At 40.4% G+C, this 21,377-nt stretch overlaps 1 protein-coding gene across 5 annotated transcripts in view; it reads right to left on the reverse strand.

Moving 5' to 3' along the window:
• The window catches only part of LOC128627164 (gamma-taxilin-like), a 77,308-nt gene extending 56,506 nt beyond the window's left edge, over positions 1 to 20,802 (reverse strand). For 3 of the 5 annotated variants that reach the window (XM_053663751.1, XM_053663749.1, XM_053663750.1), the window contains exons 1-3: positions 20,655 to 20,802; positions 19,547 to 19,850; positions 17,790 to 17,881 (exon numbers count right to left, since the gene is read on the reverse strand). In XM_053663751.1, coding sequence (XP_053519726.1) covers positions 17,790 to 17,881; positions 19,547 to 19,835 — 381 coding nt within the window. In that variant the 5' untranslated portion in view covers positions 19,836 to 19,850; positions 20,655 to 20,802. The remainder of the gene's footprint in view (positions 1 to 17,789; positions 17,882 to 19,546; positions 19,851 to 20,654) is intronic. The other 2 variants (XM_053663752.1, XM_053663748.1) reach the window with 1 other exon arrangement.
• Between the last annotated feature and the right edge of the window lie 575 nt (positions 20,803 to 21,377).

Below are 21,377 nucleotides of genomic sequence, written 5' to 3' on the forward strand. Positions count from 1 at the left end.
TACACTTAGTGTTTTAAGAACTTTGGTGTCTTAATGAATTCCAAGGGTCAAAGCTGAAAAGTACTCATCTGCATACTAATACCCAAACATCTTGAAGCTTAATTTGCTATTTTTATTTTTACTTTTATTTTTATTGAGGTGTACTTGACATAATGTATAGTGATTTTAGGAGTTTGGCATAATGATTCAATTTAGTGGTATACTGGCAAAAGAATCATCACAGTAGTCTAGTTAACATAGTCATCATAGTCACAAAAGATATTCTTCTTTTGATGCAGGTTTCTAAGATCTACTCACTCTCTTACCAACTTTAACATATGTAAACAGTATTATCAGCCATAGCCACTGTGGTATATAATTACATTGCCATGAGTTGCTGTAACTGAAAGTTGGTACATTATGACCCCCTTCATGCATTTCATGCTCCTCCCACCCCATTCCTCCACAAACCACCAGTTAGTTCTCTGTGCCTGTAAGCTTATTTTTGTATTGCTTTAATTCCATTGTAAGTGAGATTACAGAGTACAGGCTTTCTCTATACAGAGAAACAGGTCTGTATACAGAGTACAGGTCTGTCTGACCTATTTCACTTAGCATTAATGCCCTCAAGGCCCACCCAGTTGTCACAAAGACTTTTAATTTTTTTTAAGTAACTAAATAGTGGTCTAGTGGGTATACACAATTACATACGCGCACACACATTCCTTAGCATTCATGCATTGGTGAACATATCAAGCCATACCACATAGCACAGCAAGCTCCCCTGCAAGTTCAGCCCATGTGACAGGAAGTAGAGGAAGTGTGTGTACCACCCTCCCCCACCCCCAGAGACAGCCACAAGTTTGTGAGTCTTCTGAATTACCCATACTAAGTGTCGGTTACCCTTCTGGGCATAGTTCTGTGGAGGAAGAGACAGCAGCTTCGAGGATGACATTCAAAGGGTGGCACTTGAGGCAGACCTGACCCCTCTGGGCTCAGCATGCCCCACCTGCTGGTGCACTGGAAGCTCTGCACTGAAAATCTTGCCAAGGCCACGGTAGGGAGAGCATCTGACACTGGCTTGCAACAGAGCACTGCTGGACAAGGAGCAAGGGCCTGGGTGTGGAGGAGATCAGCACAGCAAGCGGATAGATTCAGGAAAACATTCCAAGCAGGGTGGGAGAGGCTCCACCATGTACTCAGAGACTGATCACGCAGGCCACAACAAAATGCTGAGGACAGCTACAAGTTTTTCTTTTTTAATCTTTTCAATCCCCTTACTATTTCATTGTTGTCCTTATCTTCTCTTTCCACTCTCATGCTGCTTTCCAATTCTTACACCATCTTCTTCTCTCATTTCTGTTTTTTATCCTTTTCGACATTTTTCCTTTCCCATTCTTTTTCTCTAGCTTTATTATTTTTAAATTATTATTTGTCTTCCTTTTTTCCTTTCAAACCCTTTTTCCACTTCCTTTTTTCCTTTTGCTAATTATTTTTGTTTCCTGTCTTTTATAATTCTTCCTTTTTATTTATCTGTTAATACTTTAGTGGAATTTTTCCTTGATTTTTTTCCTTTCTGATTCTTTTTGTTGTTGCTGTTGGTGTTGGGATTTTTTTGTTTGTTTGTTTGTTTTTTGGTTGTCAGTGAAGAGTTCTTCTCATTTTTGTTTTGCTCTCTCTTTGGTTCAGACAGCACCTGTAAAGCCCTGTGCACAGCATGGTCAAGGCTGAGTTTCACAGTCCACCGCCTGAGCTCACCCACAGATAGGACAGAGGAAATCCAAAGCAGTTATAACAGCAGGACCTACATAACCCATGCAAGGCTCATTCCTAGAGCACCAAGTTCAACAATGAAACAGGACCCTTACACAACGTACTAGGTCAGAGGGATGTAATTCATATTTATAGGACATTTTGTCTCAAAATGGCAGAATATAACATTCTCTTCATGTGCACACAGATTATTTGCAAAGACAGACCACATATTAGGACACAAGAGAAGTCTTAATTGAAATCATATCAAGTATCTTCTCAGATCACAATTGCAATAATTAGAAATCAACGACAATTAATAAAAACCCTCAAAAACATTGAAGCACACACAGGATAAACAGCATGTTATCAAACAATGAACGAGTTCCTGGTGAGATCAAAAAGGAACCACAAAAAACCCAAAACCTGGAAACAGGCATAAGAACAGTGTCAGAATGTAAAAGAAGGCTCCCAAGTAGGTGGAGGCTGAGGCCACTTGCTTTTGTCACCAGGTCAGACGGGTCTCAACTGATCGTCCAGCGAGCGCCCTGAACAATCAGTGGAATCAGAGCAGATGCGAACTTTTGAAGCCAGGGCGTGCAGAAGAGGAACACCTTTGCACTGTCCAGTAAGAGGTTTTAAATTTGAGAGGGAAATACCCTGTGCAAGATTCCTGAAGCAAAGGTGAGAGCAGAGGACAGAAAGAGCAGCTCGGTGGCTCCCACCTTTCCTGTAGTGGGCTGTGGGAACAGGGAATCCCCAGGCCTAATTGGGAGAGACTTGGGAAGATACACAAAGTCTGGGAGACTTGGGCAGCACACACAAAGTGAGTGGCATGCCCATGGTTGTAGCAACAAGTGGAAAAGTCCAGGAGGGAAATTGTGGCTCCTGAGACTGTCAGAGGAGGCACTGGAAGGCTGTGGCCTTTTAGAGCTGGAGAGTGGTTCGCAGCTGCAGTGTGGGTGCCACAAAGGGACCTTTGCAAAAGAGGGGAGTGGAGGTGTGGATGAGTGGGGAACACAAAGGCAAGCAGCTGCCCTGCCAAACAAAGAGACCAGATTCAAAATGCGGCTTGTGCCCACTGAAGGTAGCTGGCTGCACTATGAAGGGACTGCAGGTCCCCACCCAGTGTGGCTTGCCAGCCACAGTGAGGGGGGGAGGGGCAGTGGAGCGACTGCATGTAGAATGGAGGGTTTGGTTCTGAGCCTCCTGCAAAAGCAGTGATCCAGGAACTAGATGGGCTAGAGCTAAGCCACTGAGAGTCTTTGCAGCCAGGCAGGGCCATCCATATGGTAGAATACAGACCTCTGAGAATGGGAAGGCATGCCCACCCTGCACCTGCAGGATGCAATTTCCTCAGTACAGTAAGGCCAGGCTTAAGAACCCCTGCCCCATATCCACAGGGGAAAGAGAAGCTCCAAAGGAGCCCTTTGTGAGCTTTTATCAGACACTATGCTGGCTTCTCCTCAGGCCCTATTCAACAGAAACAGCAGAGCAGAGACATTAGAAATTGGCACAGCAAGGGGTTTTCTGGGCCCACTCCAGAGTCTGTTCTCACACAGAGCTGTCATCAGTGCCAAGCAGGAAAAGGCTGATGCTTTTACACAGACTGGGCCTACACATGGACACACAGCTAGTTCATCAGAAAATATACATTCTCAGAAATAACCCAGGACAGACCAAGACGTGGTTTACTGTTCACCTTCCTTCTGCCCAGCCTTATTTCCATTTTAAATTCTATTTTCTCCCTATCTTAGGCTCGTGTCTTAATGCATATACTATGTCTTCTCCCTCTACCCTATCAAATTTAATTTTCTTTCCTTTAGACAACTCACTATCCTTTTTTTCTTTCCTTCCATTTCTCTTTCGTATAATACTATTATTCTCTTTGCACCTTTACCAATAATAATCTTTGGTCCTCTGTTGTGGATATCCTTGAGGTTGCGGTTTGACTGCAGCATGGTTCCTATTTTTTCACTGTCTTTTCTTTCTCCAAACCTCATATCATACTATTCCCTTGTCTCATTCCAGCCCTCCCCCCCATTCCCTCGCTATTTTATTTAAGCAGTAAATTTTATTTTCTCCTTTTCTTCTATTCCCTACTCTTATTAATTCACCTCTCCCTACACTCTGACAATCATTTTTCTTCATGTTAGTCACCTCATGTTCTTTTTTTTTCCTTTTGTATAATATTATTCTCTTTCCACCTTTATGAATCTTAGCTCATTTGTTGTTGACATCCTGGTAGTGATTCTCGGGGTAGTTTTGCTGGTGTGGGTTTCATTTGCTGGGTTGTTATTTTGTTTTGTTCTGGCGGCTCCCATACATTAGCACGCAGGATCTGGTGGGGGTTGTGACTGTCAGTCCGCTAGGTAGAGGGTAAACACCCACCAAGAAACAGGCTGAAAAACACCAAAACCCAACTACAATAAGAGAGCCCACAACAACAAAACAGGCATCCCTACCTATTCAGTTCTTCCTGAACTCCTGAGCTGGATGCTGTAGCAGTGGACTCTCAGGACTGTACCAGTGAGACCCACAGGTCTCCTACCACAGAAGGACAACCCACGGAGACAGGGAATCAAAGCAGATCAATCTAACATGCAGAAACATTAAAAAAAAAACCTAACCACCTAAAATGGGAAGACAGAAACAAACACCAAACAAACAAACTGCCAACTGAGAGGAAAAGGGGAATCCCCAGAAAAGGAGCTAAATGAAATGGAAGCAAGTAAACTATGAGACAGAGAGTTCAAAGTCATGATTATAAGGACACTAAAGGAACTCAGTGAGAACTGCAAGGAAGTTAGTGGGAACTGCACCAGCAGGAAAAAGGACACAAAGGCCATAAATCAGACCCAGCAGGAAACGAAGAATACAACATCTGAAAAGAAGAACACACTAGAAGGAATTAAAAACAGGCTAGGCGAAGCAGAGGGTCAAATCAGCAAGATGGAGGACCAGGTAGAACAAAATGCCCAGTTAGTGCAACAAAACGAAAAGGACACTAAAAAAGAATGAAGATAGTTCAAGGAAGCTGCAGGACAACATGTAACGTAACAATATTCACATTATAGGGATTCCAGAAGGAGGAGGAGAAGAGCAAGGGATAGAAAACCTGTTTGAAAAAGTAGTGATGCAAAACTTCATGTCTAATTTGATGAGACAAACACTCACACAAATCCAGGAAATGAAGAGGGCCCCAATCAACAGGAACCATAAGAAGCCCACTCCAAAATACATAATAAGTAAAATGGCAAATACCCAAGACAAAGAGAGAACCTTAAAAGCAGCAAGAGAGAAACAGGAAGTAACATACAAGGGAGCCCCAATAAGACTGGCAGCTGATGCACTTTTGAGAAAGAAGAACAGAGTACGAGGGATCAAAATACCTGCTATCAAACTGTATTACAAGGCCACTGTAATCAAAACAGCCTGGTACTGACATAAAAACAGGCACACAGACCAATGGAACAGAACAGACAGCCCAGAAATCAACTCAACTCTCTACAGTCAATTAATATTCAACAAAGGGGGCAGTAACATGAAATGGTGTAAAGATAGCCTCTCCAACAAATGGTGCTAGGAGAACTGGACAGCTACGTGCAAAAAAGTGAAACTTGAGCACCAACTTACACCATACACCAAAAGAAATTCAAGACGGATAAAACACTTAAATATAAGCTGTGACACCATTAAAGTCCTAGAGGAGAACATCGGCAAGAAAATCTCAGATATTTCGCGCAGCAACTTTTTTACTGATATGTCCCCCAGAGCAAGGAATATAAAGGAAAGAATGAACAAATGGGATCTCATCAAAATTAAAAGCTTCTGCGTGGCTAAAGAAAACAGTATTAAATTAGCAAGACAACCAACTGTATGGGAAAACATATTTGCCAATGACACCTCAGACAAAGGTTTAATCTCCAAAATATACAAAGAACTTACACGACTCCACTCTGAGAAGACACCCAACCCAATTAAAAAATGGGAAAAGGACTTGAACAGACACTTCTCCAAGGAGGACATACAGAACATCCAGAGTCACATGAAGAGATGCTCAATATCATTAGCTATCAGAGAGATGCAAAGTAAAACCACAATGAGATACCACTTTACACCAGTCAGGATGGCTATCATAAACAAAGCAACAAACAACAAATGTTGGAGAGGGTGTGGGGAAAAGGGGTCCTTAGTTCACTGTTGGTGGGACTGCAGACTGGTACAACCATTATGGAAAACAGTATGGAATTTTCTCAGAAAAATAAAAATCGACCTGCCTTTTGACCCAGCAATTCCACTGCTAGGGTTATATCCTAAGAATCCTAAAATATCAATTTCAAAGAACCTATGCACCACAATGTTCATAGCAGCACAATTTACGATAGCCAAGAGTTGGAAGCAACCTAGGTGCCCATCAGTAAATGAATGGATCCAAAAATTGTGGTACATATACACAATGGAATTCTATGCAGCAGAGAGAAAGAAGGAGCTACTACCCTTTGCAACAACATGGATGGAACTGGAAAGCATTATGCTGAGTGAAATGGGCCAGGAGTTGAAAGACAAATACCGTATGATCTCACCTTTAACAGGAAGCTAAACAACAAAACAAACAAGCAAGCAGAATAAAAACAAAGACACTGAAACAGAGAACAAGGGGACAGTGACCAGAGGGGAGAGGGGAGGGAATTTAAGGGGGAAAAAGGAGAGGGACTTGGAGGAACAAATATGAAGGACACAGGCACGAGAACTAAGGGGGGCAGGTGGAAATGGGAGGGAGGTGGGGAGCATGGGGCAGGGGGGGGGCTTGGATGGGAGAAATAGACAAAAAAACTGTACTTGAAAAATAACTAAATAAAATTTTTAAAAAAACTAAAGAGGGGAACAACCACCTGAAAATAAATAAATAAATAAATAAATAAATAAATAAATAAATAAATAAATAAATAAAAAAGACTGGCAGCTGACTTCTCAATGGAAATGCTCCAAGCCAGAAGAGACTGGCAAGAAATATTCCAGGTAATGAAGCACAAAGGCCGGCAACCAAGGCTACTCTAATCCAGCAAGGCGCTCAATTAAAATGGAAGGCCAAATAAGGGACTTCCCGGACAAGAGAAGTCTAAAGGAGTACATCTCCACATCTCCACCAAACCAGCACTGCAGGAGACACTAAAGGGACTGCTTTAAAGGGATCCTGGTAGGATCCAGGGTGAAAGGCAGGGATGGGTGGGGCAGGGGGCGTGAGCATGGAGATATAGAGATATCTCCAGGGAAATGGAGATAACTGTGCTTGAATAACAACAATAAAAAAAAGGAAGAGGACAAAAAAGGGAGACAGACAACAACACAGGCACAAACAAAATTACTGGCAAGGAAAAAATACCTACCAATAAAAACATTAAATGTAAATGGATTAAATGTGCCAAGCATGAGACACCAAAGAGCTGAATGGATAAGGAAACGTGACTTGCATAGGGGCTGTACACAAGTGACCCATCTCAGAACAAAAAGATCTACATGGGCTGACACTGAAGGGATGGAAAAGGAAATTCCATGCAAATGGACATTAAAAAAAAAAGCTGCGGTAGCAATACTTATATCAGACAAAACAGACTCCAGAACAACGGTCATAACAGATTAACAAATGCGATTAACCAAACATTCTTAGTGTACTTTTGGAAAACAAAAAGAATTTCTCTTGTCAGGGTACATTTGCGGGAGGGGTGGCAGGACCAAGCAGAAAGGAAAAAGAACTCACGGACATGAACAACAGAGTGGTGACTGCAGGGGAAAGGGCACTGGTGGGGAGGTAGAGGAGGGCTTAAGGAGGATAAATGATAATGGAGAAAACATACAATAAAACATGGACTATTAAATAACATACCTGGAAACAAGTGAAAATGAACACACAATGACTCAAAATCTGTGGGACACAGAGAAAGCAGTGCTGAGAGGGAAGTTCACAGCATTACAGGCCTAAATCAAAAAGCAAGAAATATCTCAAATAAACACTCTAACTCTACACCTAAAAGAATCAGGAAAAAAAAAACAACAACAAAAAGCAGAGCGAGTATAGGAAAAAATAATAAAAATCAGAGTGGAAATAAAATACATAGACTAAAAACAAAAACAAAAAAGCAAAGGATCATTGAAACCAAGCTGTTTGTTTGAAAAGATAAACAACGTTGGTGGACCAATAGCCAGAATTCCTCAAAACAACAACAAGAACCCAAACAAAGAAATTAAAAAGTGAAAGAGGCAAAGAAACAACGAACATCACAGAAGTAGAAAGGATTGTGAGAAAATGCTAAAACTACTATGAACAACTATGTGCCAACAAACTGGGCAGCACTGGAGAAACAGACAAATTCCTACAAACATACCATCTTCCAGAACTTGATCAGGAAGAATGAGAAATCTTGAACACAGTGGTAGCACATAATAAAATTGAAGAAGTAATAAAAAAACTCCCAGCAAAATGTCCTGGACCGGATAGCTTCATAGGAGAATTTTTCCAAACATTCAAAGAAGAACTAACTCCAATTCTCTTCAAACTATTACAAAAATTTCAAGAGGAAGCATGACTTCCATGTTCTCTTTTATGAGGCCAGCAGTATCCTGTATCCAAAAACAGATAAAGACGCAATGAAATAAATTACAGGGCAATATCCCTGATGAACACAGATGCTACTATCTTCAATAAAAAAATTAGGAAACTGAACCCAACAATACACTAAACATGACCAAGGGGTACTTATTCTGGGGATGCAAGCTCCATGCAATATTCACACATGAATAATGTGACACTTCACATGAACAAATCAAAGGATAAAAATCACATGATCATTATCAACAGATGCGGAAAAAGCATTTGGTAAAATCCATCACTCATTTATGATAAACACCCCTCAGCAAAGTGGGAACTGAGGGAGCATATCGCAACATAATAAAGACCATATATATAAAAAACCTGCTGCCAAAATCATACTCAATGGGCAAAAACCAAAATGTTTCCCTTAAGATCAAGACCAAGACAGGTTGTCTGCTTTCAGCACTCTTATTCAACACAGAACAAAAAGTCCTACTAGCCACAGTGATCAGACAAGATGAAATAAAAGGCATCCAATTTGGAAAGGAGGGAGTAAAATATGTCATTATTCACAGATGATATGATATTGTATATAGAAGATCCTAAAGACTCCACCAAAAAACTATTAGATATATGAGTGAATTCATCGAAGTAGCAGAATACAAAACTAATATCCAGACATTGGTAGCACTTTCATACACCAACAAGGAACTCTCAGAGAGAAACTAAAATAAATAAATGAATGAATGAATAAATAAATAAATAAATAAATAAATAAATAAATAAATAAATAAAATGTCATTTATCACTGCAACACTGGGGGGCAGGGGGGGAGCATGGGAATAAGCTTAGCTAAGAAGGTAAAAGACCTGTCCTCGGAAAACTGTAGTACATCAGACAAAGGCACAGAAGAGGACACATAAAAAAAGTGAAAGCGTATGTACTGTGTTGCTGAACAGGAAGAATTAACATCATTAAAACGCCCACACTACCCAAAGTAATCCACAGATTCGATGCATCGTCTCTTAGGTACCAATGGCATATTCCAAGGTCTAGAACAAACAATCCCCAAACCAAAATCACCCTGAATGGCCTCAGCAACCTTGAGAAAGAACAAAGTGGGAGGGATTACAATACCTGATATCAAACTATACTACAAGGCCACTGTACTCAAAACAGCCTGGTAGTGGCACAAAAAACAAACATAGATCAATGGAACAGAATAGAGGGCCCAGAAATAAACCCATGTCTCTATGGTCAATTAATATTTGACAAAGGAGGCAAGAGCATCAGTGGAGTAAAAACAGCATCTTCAATAAATGGTCCTGCAAAATTGGGCTGGTATTAACAAATGCAAAAAAAGAAAAAAGTAAAAATAGACCACCAACTCACAACACACACAAGAATAAACTCAGAATAGGTAGAGATTTCAATGTAAGTCATGAAGCCACTGAAATCATACAAGAAAATATACGCAGTAAAATCTCAAACATGTTGCGTAGCAGTTATTTTTGCCAATGTTGCCTAGGGCAAATGAAAAAAAAAAAAGGAAAATATACTCAGGTGGGACTGCATCACACTGAAAAGAATATGCACAGCAAAAGACACCATAAACAAAAAGAAAAGGGAACCAACTAAATGGGAGAACACACTTGCCAAAGATAACATCTGATAAAGGGTTGATTTCCAAAACATATAGAAAAACTTATACAACTCAACACCAGGAAGACAAAAAAAACACAATTAGAAAATGGCCAATGGATCTTAACAGACACTCCTCCAAAGAGGACATAGAGATGGCCCATTGACATATGAAAAGATGCTCAATGTCACTAATCATCAGAAAAATGCAAATTACAGCGGCAGTGAGGTATCACCTCCCACCTCTAAGAATGGCCATCATCAATAAATCAACAAACGACAAATGCTGGTGAGTATGTGGAGAAAAGGGAACCCTCGTGCACTGTTGGCGGGAGTGTAGACTGGAGTGGCCACTGTGTAAACCAGTAGGAAGTTACCTCAAAAACCTAAAACTGGAACTGCCATTTGAGCCAGCAATTGCACTTCTGGGGATATATTCTAAGAATCCAGAAATACCATCAGAAAGAATGTGTGCCCTCCTATGTTCATAGCAGCATTATTGGTAATAGTCAAGATCTGGAAGCAACCCAAGTGCCCATCAGTAGATGAGTTAATTAAAAACAAACAAACAAAAAAAAAAAAAAACAAAAAACCAAACCTGGTACATTTACACAATGGAATACCAGGCAGCTATGAAAAAGAAGGAACTCTTGCCCTTTCTGACCACATGGATGGACTTGGAGGACCTTATGCTAAGTGAAATGAGCCAGTCAGTGAAAGAAAAACACCATATGATGTCATGGATATGTGGAAGCTAATCAACAAACTAAACTGACGAATGAAACCAGAGGTGTGGAGGCATGCAACAGACTGACAGATCCCAAAGGGCAGGGGGCTGGAGCTGCCTGGAAGAGATCAGGCAAAGAACATGTATGCACAGCCCATGGACACAAACAACAAAGTGGTGAATGGTGTGGCTGGCTCTTTTATATATCTGCTATAGGTCTTTGCTTTGGGGTTATCACACACACACACACATATATACACATCTACACATCTACACACACACACACACACACACACACACACACACACACACACACACACAGCTCCCATGTTTATAGCAGTCTATTTTAAGTTGATAGCTTTCAATGCATTCTTAAGCTGTTCATTTTTATTCTCCCCACCACACATTTTATTGCGATGTTAGTTTTACAACTTTTATTTAGTGTATCTCTTAACTAATTATTGTTTTTGTAGTTATTTGTACTACTTTTGCCTTTTAAGTTTCACACTATATCCATAAGTAATTAATCCACTGCCTTTCGTAAATATTTACCTTTACCAGTGAGCTCCACATTTTCATTACCTTGGCAACTAATTAGCACTGTTTCTTTTCAGTCTCTTTACTATTTCTTGTAAGGATGGTTTGATGGTGATGAAATTTTTTTACTGTTTGGAAAAAATAATGTGTACCTCTCCAACTCTGAGAGGAAATGTTGCCAGTAGCGTATTTGTGATTGGATGTTTCTCTTTTGATACTCTGATTATATCACACCAGTGCTCTTTTGGACTGCAAGGTTTCAGCTAAAAATCCTGCTGATAGTCTAATAGGATTCCTTTGTACACAACGACTTGTTTTTCTCTTTACAGCTTTGTATTCCCTCTTTTGCCTGTAATTTTTATGTTTTAACTATGGTATGCGTCACTGTGGTTTTCTGTCCCTTTTTGGAAAACTCTACACTTCCTCGATCTGGGTGTTAGTTCCCTTCCATTTTGTGTTGCCCCTTATTTTTCTTAAACTTTCTTCAGCTTTTTTTAAAGTACATCTTATGTATGTATTTATGTATTTATTTATTTGCTGCTATGACAGAGTAAGCTAGACCACACTGTCTTCTTAATGTTTCACTGACCACTTTTTTTCCAGTTCATCTGTTATTGAATTCTTCTACTGTATTTTTTTTTTCAGTGTGATTATTTGTAGTCTTGACTTCTATAACTTCAATAGGTACTTTCTTATAATTGTCATCTGTGTTGGGAGTTCTGTGTTCAACCACTCCTCTTGCACGTTCAGGGGGTTTCTTTATGACCATTACTTTCAACACTTTATTAGGGAAAATGCTTATGTCATGTCAATTTCATTAAGGCTTATTTTGGGGGGGGGGGCATGGTGAGGATTTATCCTGTTCTTTCCTTTGGAATATAGTGGAACCTTGGTTCTCAAACTTAATTTATTCCAGAAACCTGTTTGAAAAGGAAGTTATTCAAAAATCAAATCATATTTTCCCATTAGAAATAACGCAGATTGAATTTTTCATTGTTGTTCATTTATAATTGCCCCCAGTATCCCCCTATTATCCTCCTCTGCCCTATACCCCGCCCCCCACCTTCCACTTTCAATCCTCCCACAGCCGTGCTGTCTTTGTCCATGGGTCCTTTATACATGTTCCTTGACTTGACCCTTCCCCTTCTTTCCCCCACTCCTCTGGTCATGAAAAGGAGGGAGAGAGGGAGGGAGGGAGGGAGGGAGGGAGGGAGGGAGGGAGGGAGGGAGGGAGGGAGAAAAGGAGAGAGAAAGAAAAAGAAAGGAAGAAAGAAAGAAATTGAATTAATCCACTCCCGAGACACAAATGATTCCTCGTTTTAACCTTTCTCATATATAGCCCATGTGTAATGTAGTGTTGAATCCATAAACAGACATCTTAAAAACAAAAGGAACACAATGTAAATAATATTTTAACTAAAATAAGATAAAATGCACAGTAAAAAGTAAAAATTCATGTGCACACTAGAACTTACTTTTAATGCTGAGAATGAGTGATGACTGAATATGGAGAAGAGGGATGGAGGGATGTTATTGTTTGGAAAGAGGTCCCCTTCTGTGAAAGAACAGGTAGCTGTTCTTCTGAGGTTGTTTCTCTCTTTTGTCTCTTTGTTCCACTAGCACTTACTTCAGATGCACTGGGCCTCTGTCTCACTAAAAATCTATCCAATGATGTTTGTTTTTGCCTGCACTTTCACACTTGTGTGACGTGAGACAGTGTGTTGCCATTAAACAAGTTTATAGCATGCTTTGCTACTTCTTTGTCAGGGTGATGATTCTCAATAAAACTTTGAACTTTTCCCACTTCCCAAGTGTTTTTTTGATTACTGAAGTAGGAATATCCTCTCTCCCCTTTGCCTCTGAAGAGGATCCTTCAGCTGTCGTCTCCTGCTGGTTACTCTGGTGGTTTTGAAGTTCCTTGGGGGTCAGTTCAGTACTGTGGGCTTCCACCAAATCCTCCCCATCATCATCATCCACCTTCAAGCCTGTGGACTTGTCCAGAGACACGATATTGTCCACAACACACAAGGCCCACAACATGTCTTCCAGCAACAGACTCAGGCTGCAGTTCTCCCAGGCTCATTGCATGGTCCTGGAAGCCACTTCACCCCTTGCTTTGACAATAAGCCTCAAGCAAGTGAGGATATTAAACTGTTCCTTCTGTAACTCCCTGAAGGTTACAGTAGTCTCAGAGGTCACCTCAAAACCCCTCAGAAAGTGCCTTGTGTAGGATTTCTAGTTAGAGGTGACCTGACAGTCCATGGCTGGCTGACAGGAGTTGTGTAAGGTGGTGGCAAGAACCTAGCAGTGATGAAGCTCTACTCCTTCACCAATTTGGCCTCCAAGCCTAGAGACGGGCAGGAGCACTGTGCATTACAAGAAGTGCTCTGAGTGGCAACTGCTTTTCCCAGATGCATTACTTCGTATGTGGGAAAAATGCTTCATGAATCCACTCAATAAAAATCTGCTGGGTTAACTAAGCCGTGCTATTAGCCCCCCATGTCACATTCAACCTGCTTTTCATGAAGTTATTTTTCTTGAAAACTTGCAGCTTTCAGAATACTAGGTGAGCAGGGGCTCCAATTTCAAGGCCCCACTCACATTCCCACTCAATGACATCAGCCTGTCCTTCCTAACTTGTGTTCTGGCAATGACTTCTCCTCCTGTGTGCTGTAGCTAGTCTGATGTGACATTTTCTTCCACAAGAGTCCTGTCTGATCACAGTCAAACACTTGTTGGGTAACAGATCTATCAGCCTGCATGTATTCTTGAAATTATATGATGAAATTATCAGCAGCTACTTTGCTAGAAATGGTACCCACCCTTCCCATGCCTCGCTACACTTAGAATGCAGTTCTTTTCTTAAATTTCTCAAATCACCCCCAAGTAGACTCAAACAAAGCACTTCAGCACTCGTCCCAGGGGTGTCTTTCATGAGGCCAGCAGGCAGCATCTTCACTTTTTCACGTATTGTAGACATTGAAATGCTATCACTAGCTTCTTTTCATTTATCCAAATCAACAACAATTTTCCCACCTCTTCAACTGTCTGTGATCATTGTTTCGTGAGCATTCTCCCACCCTTAGCAACATTAGCACTGCTGATGGCCTCTTGATGTTTGAAAATTGTGCTAATTGTTGATTTTGCCTTGCCAAACTCAGTGGGCAGACCAAACACACGAGTACCTCTACCATATTTTGCAATTACTTTTTAAGTTCTATGCTGCTCCCCCTCACAAGTCCCCCTTTCACTTTTCTGCTATCCCTAAGCTGCTTAGAACCTACGGTGACTTACTGTAAGTGTTTTAACAATAAGCAGTAACAAAGGCAAAAAAACCACAAATATTTACAACACAATCTGCTGAGATGTTAACAACACAAGGCATAGTGGTAAACCAACTCATACTCACACACTGTCTCCTTTGATTGTTGCCTGAGTGGCATGTGACTACTCATACAGGCATCAGCATGAAAGGGTAGGTGTGTCAAGGAGTGTCAAGGAGTTAAACAAAACTTGGTCACAAACTAACTTGGATGAGAAGGGAGACATTTGAGAACTGAGGTCTGACCATATATGCTTCCCCTACACCATTTGGCTGACTCTATTTTTTTCTATGTAAGATTAAAGTGCCCTCTTTCAGGCTTGAAGGAGTGGCTTCATGTAGAGGAACCATTGTCCTACCTTGCTGTAGCCCTTGCTGGTCTCTCGAAACTTTGTCCAAGCAGCCTATTTTATTTTCAATAGCTCCCAGTTACTGCAGCTGAGCCGAGACCTCAGTGGCCCAAAGAGTAGAGAGGGAGAATCTCAGCCAGCAGCTAGAAGATGCCAGAAACTCAGCAACTTTTAAAGTATGCAAGTACATACACAGCCCTGTGGGAATGCAGGTGTAATCATGCACTGAGATTACCCCAAGACCAGGTGATCTGAAGGTGTTCCCTGGGTGACAGTCACTAAAATCAGGACTCCAGACAAGAAGTGTGAGTATAAGCTCCTTTCTAGGAGATACTGGGAGCTGTAGAGAGGCAGTACGAGAGTGCGAAGACTGCATGCACAGCCTTCACTCCCTGGGAGAACACAGCTCTATGAGCGTGCCTTACCAGAAGCCTACCCCTCAGACCAAAGCTCCTACACAAGGAAGTAGGCACCTTTCTCAGAAAGACAGGGTTGTATTACACTCCGATGTCTGTGCAGTATCCTGGGCATCACATTCTGCCAAGAGCTGTGTCCATGGTTGAGTCTCATGGGAACAAGAAATGCAAGTGAGCCAGGGATCAGGACATATCCCCAGGGCAGCAGCTACAAAAACCAGAGCACCAGACATGCTTAAAAGTTCACCTCCCAGAGATACTAGCACATTGGAGCATGACACGGGTAGAGAACAAAGATGGCCCCTGCTGAGGAAAAATAAATAAATAAAGAGATGTCTCCCACTGGCTTTAGCAAGACACAGGGAAAAGCACAACCACCAGCTGAAGGATAGAAATGAAAACAGCAAAAGAAAAAATGAATAAACAGACTCTAGAGTTAAAAAAAAATAAAAGCAACAGACAACTGTAGCAAGGTAGGAAAGTGTGAAAATGGTACTCACCAATACCTGCATTCATGAAGAGTATCCCAACAGGTCCCTGACCCTCAGGCCCATGATCTTTAGATTAGCAAATGAATCTCTTCCATATAACAGTGTGAACACTTTTGAAATGGTTGCTTCTCCCTGGGGCTAGAGAGTCTGGGCATGAACCCTGCAAGAAGTGTTTCTCAGTTCACTACAGCCTTTTGGATCTACCGGGTTCTCACCATATTGGTTTTTCAAAGTCAGATGATTTGGGCACTTTTGGATATATAAGATGCTCTCTAATGGAAGAGCCAAGTGATGAAAATCAAATGAGCAGTGGTACAAAGAGAAGACTTAAACAAAAGAAAAGGAAAATATAAATGGAGAAAGGAGTATGAATTAGGTAGAAACAGTAGCGGAACAGAAGGTGACGTAGTTGACTTGGTGATGGGATCGATGCAGCCAGCCATGAAAGGTGTTTATGTTAAAAAGCTGCCGTGCCTAATGCAGGGTACAAACACTTTGCCTCTAAAGGAGAAGCTCTAAGTTTGTGAATTCTCTCTCAAAGTGGGTCACTGCTCTGGGGTGTGGTGTACACACCAGTCTCTCTCACCTCCACGTAGCCCTCTTCTTGTTTCTTTGACTGGTATACTTCCAGGTGGTCTCACTGTTACAAACCCTAACTCTATTTTTTAGGGACTGCATTTAAAAACATGTTTTAAAACCAAAATATGTGTAGCTTTTATTATTCACAAGAACAGCTGCCCTCCACAGGGATTAAACTAAATCAAAGAGAGGGTACTACATTAGGCAAGTATCTAATGCAGCACTTCCTGAAACAAATGCTTACCATATTCTCCTTCCTCCCCTGCCGCCCCCACCAAATTTTAAATAAATAAATAATACACCACTTGATTCCTGGACATCACCTTGGCACTTGTTACAATGTAGTAGCTTAGCCCACTTCATATCTAATGTACAGTGTTTTTCACACATACTGAATCAGAACCACAACTTGACAAGATGCCCAAGTGACCTGCATAAGTCTGACACTACCCTAGACTACTGTGCAAGTCAATATAGTCTTTCTTTTCTAGTCCTTTCACGGCTGGCTGCATCTGTCCCATCACCAAGTCAACTACTTCACCTTCTATTCTGCTACTGTTTTCTACCTAATTTATGGTTCTTTGTCCACCCATCTTTCTCTTTTATTTTTGTGTTTCAGTCTTCTTTTTATTCCACTGTTCATTTGATTTTCACGATGTGTCTATTCCACTAGAGCAGTAATTTCCAACCTATTTCAGCTCATGGCACAAATAAACTAATTATTAAACTTCTACACCAAAGAATGTACTATATTTATACCTATCTGACCAAAAAACGAGTACCATTTTTACTCATTCCCACCAGATGACTATTGTTGTTGTGTTGACTATTGTCATGTATTTTATTTCACAATCTAAGGGAAAAAGTGATTACTGCCCCTGACTAAATAGTCGAGTGTTGCCTGTTTTTAAAATTCTTGCAGTATACTGGTTGAAATAATTTTTCTAACTAATGCCACCCCAATAAATTTAATAAGAAATGAAAAATACCTCTGTACAGGACTATTTCACAGAACATACAATCTCAATCAACATGGTTACAGCTCCTGCCCCTAGTTATTCTTTCATGTCTAGAATTTCTGAATTTAAACACAGAAATCACTCACTCCCAAAAGAGAGGTACGTAAACATACAAATGAACATGATGACCTAGAAATGCTGAGGCTAAGTGTTAGGATATCTACTCCACACCTCAGAAAGCATAATAATGTTCGGCACATCGTAAAACAAGGCCATACAACCAACCTAACTTCCAAGAAACTAGATTATTCCCTTCAATTATGAAGTAAATATAATTTACATATAAAGCTCTCTTAAAATGATATATGAAAAGTTTATCAAAGCACACACACACACACACACACACACACTATTTTATATGGGTCCTGCTCTCTTAATACTCACGAGATCAGCGTATTTCTTACAGAGAGCTGCCAGCTTCTCCTCTGGTGTTGAAAGAGTATTTAAGGCTTGCATCAATAATAATACTTCTTTCCCTAATGATTAGTCATATAAAAGAAGAAAAGAACCAGGAGATAAAATTATTTCAATCTGTTAGATATAGAGATTCATCAGCTAAATTAGAGAAACCAATTTCAAATTAGGATTTATTAGCTTCCCACACCCAAACTTCTTCATGTACCAACTAACACTGGTAGATATTGGCCAACTGGCACTTGAACTGTAAAAACACTGACTGAAAGCTTAAAAATACTTGCCTAATCAATGATTCCAAGTTAAGATGTTTTACAAAGGGTGGGAATGTTTTTAAGAACTTCCTCCTATCAGAGACAACTACACAAGGAAATTCAGAAAGCTATTCAGAAAGCTACACAGTCTGCCTGTATCTCAAATGCACATAGTCTCATGTGAAACAAAAATTTTCCTGTGACCAATTTGAGTTCTAATTCTTTTCTGATGATTTCCTGGGCATAATCTGGATATTAACCGACTATAGCACCAAAAGGGGGAAGACGATGAGCCGTTCCATCGTGGGAAGAGTTTTAAAAAGAGCACGTCAAAAGCTGTGGTGGGGAGGAGATGGCTGAAATACATGGGAAAAAATAATGATTCGAGGTAAATAATAAAATTTTATTTCTTGCCCTGGAGGGTAGGTACATACTTATTTGCTAAAATGCTCACTCTTGTATGTGAATATATGAATATATATTCACATATATTCATATGTGAATATATATTCTCCTTCTTCTTTTTTTAATCTGAAGAAAACTTTAACATTTTGTACACCTGACAGTCTGCTGGGTAGGGGAAGGGAGGAATAGGCTGACTTCCAATTGAACACTTTCCTATGCACGGAAAATTTTCGTACTAAAACATTTTATTAAATCCAATGCCAAATAAAAAGAGGAATATAACTACTTACTGCATAAGAAATGAAGGTAAATTGCAATTTTCTTAACGTTATAAACTCTAGCCACTTTAAACAATTTTTAACCTGAAAGTATATTTTATACACAGTGTTGGGATAGTATTTCTGAAGATATCTGTCTTGCTTAGAAGAGGTTATAAACACTTTCCATCTTCTTACAAGCTTTAAAGTGCGTAAGGGTAACAGATTAAGGAAAGAAGGTCATAGTTATAGTCATATGCAGAAATCAGCCAAATCAGACAAGGTAACTGTTACACAAAATTGAAATAAAATACTGAAGGGCAACCGGTGAGTCAAAAGTACGAGGGAGGAAAACTATAACTTGAAATCCACTCTTATTAGCTCGCTTTGCAAACAGGGGACCGCATATGTGATTTCTAAATTTTAGTGAATATCGTTTAAGGAAATGGAGCAAATATACAGTGTTAACTGTAAGTATTGGTTAGACTACTTTAAAAGATCAAACAACAAGGCAAATAGAATACCACCTCTGCAAAACTGGCCACACATGTTTTCAGAAAAAAACAATTCTTGATAATTTAGAGAGAAATAACTAAGCTTTACTAAGCTTCCTACTCTGCGTTTTCACCTCGCGCATAGACAGGCACTTGCAGCAGACAGGCACACTGACCTGACCAACAAGAAAGTAAGTGTAGTAGCTGAACTACATCTACTTCAAGCCCGGCCACATCCCATAATCACATGTGCTGCCAAAAACATAAGTATGTGAGCTGTGTGTGAAAATATCCAGCCACTGAGCAGATATAATTACCTAAGGTTTTTCCTTTGTTCCTGTTGCACTCTGAATCCTGTGGACTATCAGAGTGATCTGTCCCAGCGTCTAGCCGAGGAGGTTTCTCTCTTGACTCCTGTGTGCAAAACAGTGGGTTCATCAAATTACTGTTTTTTATTATAAAGTCACTGCCTTCATCCTTGTCCAGTGAATATTTGTTACTTGTGCCACCACAATTTGAGTCTTGATGCTGACGAATACTGTTTGATTGGCAGTTATGTAACATAACTGCTTTTACTCCTTGTCTGCAAATTCTAGATTCTTCCATTGTGCCAGTTACAACCTAGAGGAAAAAACAGGAAGAAAGGGGTTAAATCAAATGTAATCAAGGGAGGAAAACTATGCAGTAGATAAAAATACAGTTTTCTGCATTACTTCCTTCATAGTTAAATGTAGTTTTTACTTTTTGTACATGGTACAATCAACAGACATATATCATCATTTGGCAAGGTTTCACAGTTTTTTTAAAAAATAGAAGAACAATGCTTCTTTGAATCACTCAAGGAAAACGCAGAGGAGGCACTACCATAATGGTGGATTAGAAACTCCAAGGCACCATAGCTTCAACAACAAAGTGCTGGCAGGATCTATCAGAATCAACTTCTGAAAACTCTGAAATCTTCCAAACACTTATAGCACAAAATAACAGCCCAATACAAGTGAATAAAATAGCAGTTGCTTTGCAGTAGGAGAGCACCATGCAATTTCCAGCCTCCCACTTATAATTCCACACCCCAGGCCAAGAGCACCCTAGGGACCGCTACCTACAGTATTTATCAGTGCAGGCTAACGGCACCAGAAGGAACAACAGAGACAATATTTTGAAAAGCTTCTGGTCCCATGCAACCTTTCTGAGAGGTCCCTGAGAAACCTGTACATGGGTGTGCCTTTTCTTGCCCCTGGGGGAACTGTCCCAGGAAGCTTTTAGATAAAAACATTAAAGACACAATTAGTGATTTCAGCAACCTAGAGTGAAGGGCAGCAATCGAGAAAAAAGAGAAAAAAAAAAAACCACATACAGTAGAGAGAAAAACCTGAGAAGAGAGACACTGGGAAAGAAGATGAGCACAGGAATTTTAAAAGTTACCTAAGCTCTGGCTAGTGTGGTTCTGTGGATTGAGTGACAGCCTGTGAACCAAAGGGTCTCCAATTTGATTCCCAGTCAGGGCACACGCCTGGGTTGCAGGCCAGGTCCCCAGCACGGGGGTGCAGGAGACGCAACAACACACTGATGTTTTTCTCCCTCTCTTTCTCCTTCTCTTCCCCTCTCTCTAAAAAAAATAAATTAAGTAAATCTTTAAAAGAAGAAGTATTAAAAAAATAAAGTTACCACATAAGACTAATCAGTCTTGCCTTCAAGGTGAAATGAAGGCTAAGCCATAGGCACAAAGAGCCTGGCTAAGCTTTCAAAACTACTCAAAAGCAAAAGAGAAAAGTAACCATGTCTTGCTTATTAACATTTGGACCAACTCTCCCTGTCTTCGGGTCCACTAATTTCTCCCTGGGTACCCTGTGTATACTCTGACTTTAGGTTCCCTTAAGGAGAAAGATGTTAGGCTTCGGCCAAGGTTTATCATGCCACAAAGGAACCAAAGGCCAAAACACCCATCCTATATGCTCTAGGAGAAGAGAAAATCCAACCTTGTATGGTTCTATTGGAAACAGGTACCCAAGTAACTGTGCCATTTGGTTGTGAGGGCAAGAAATTACTGAATTCAACTGATGGGCTTTGGGCAGGGTTCACAGTAAACTAATGAAGCTAGACCTATCTGCTCATGGCTGAATAAATGAACTTTTATTGCTATTCTTA

This window comes from Artibeus jamaicensis, unplaced genomic scaffold, assembly GCF_021234435.1.
Source record: "Artibeus jamaicensis isolate MK-2021 breed Jamaican fruit bat unplaced genomic scaffold, CSHL_Jam_final contig_3276, whole genome shotgun sequence".
Classification (NCBI taxonomy): Eukaryota; Metazoa; Chordata; class Mammalia; order Chiroptera; family Phyllostomidae; genus Artibeus; species Artibeus jamaicensis.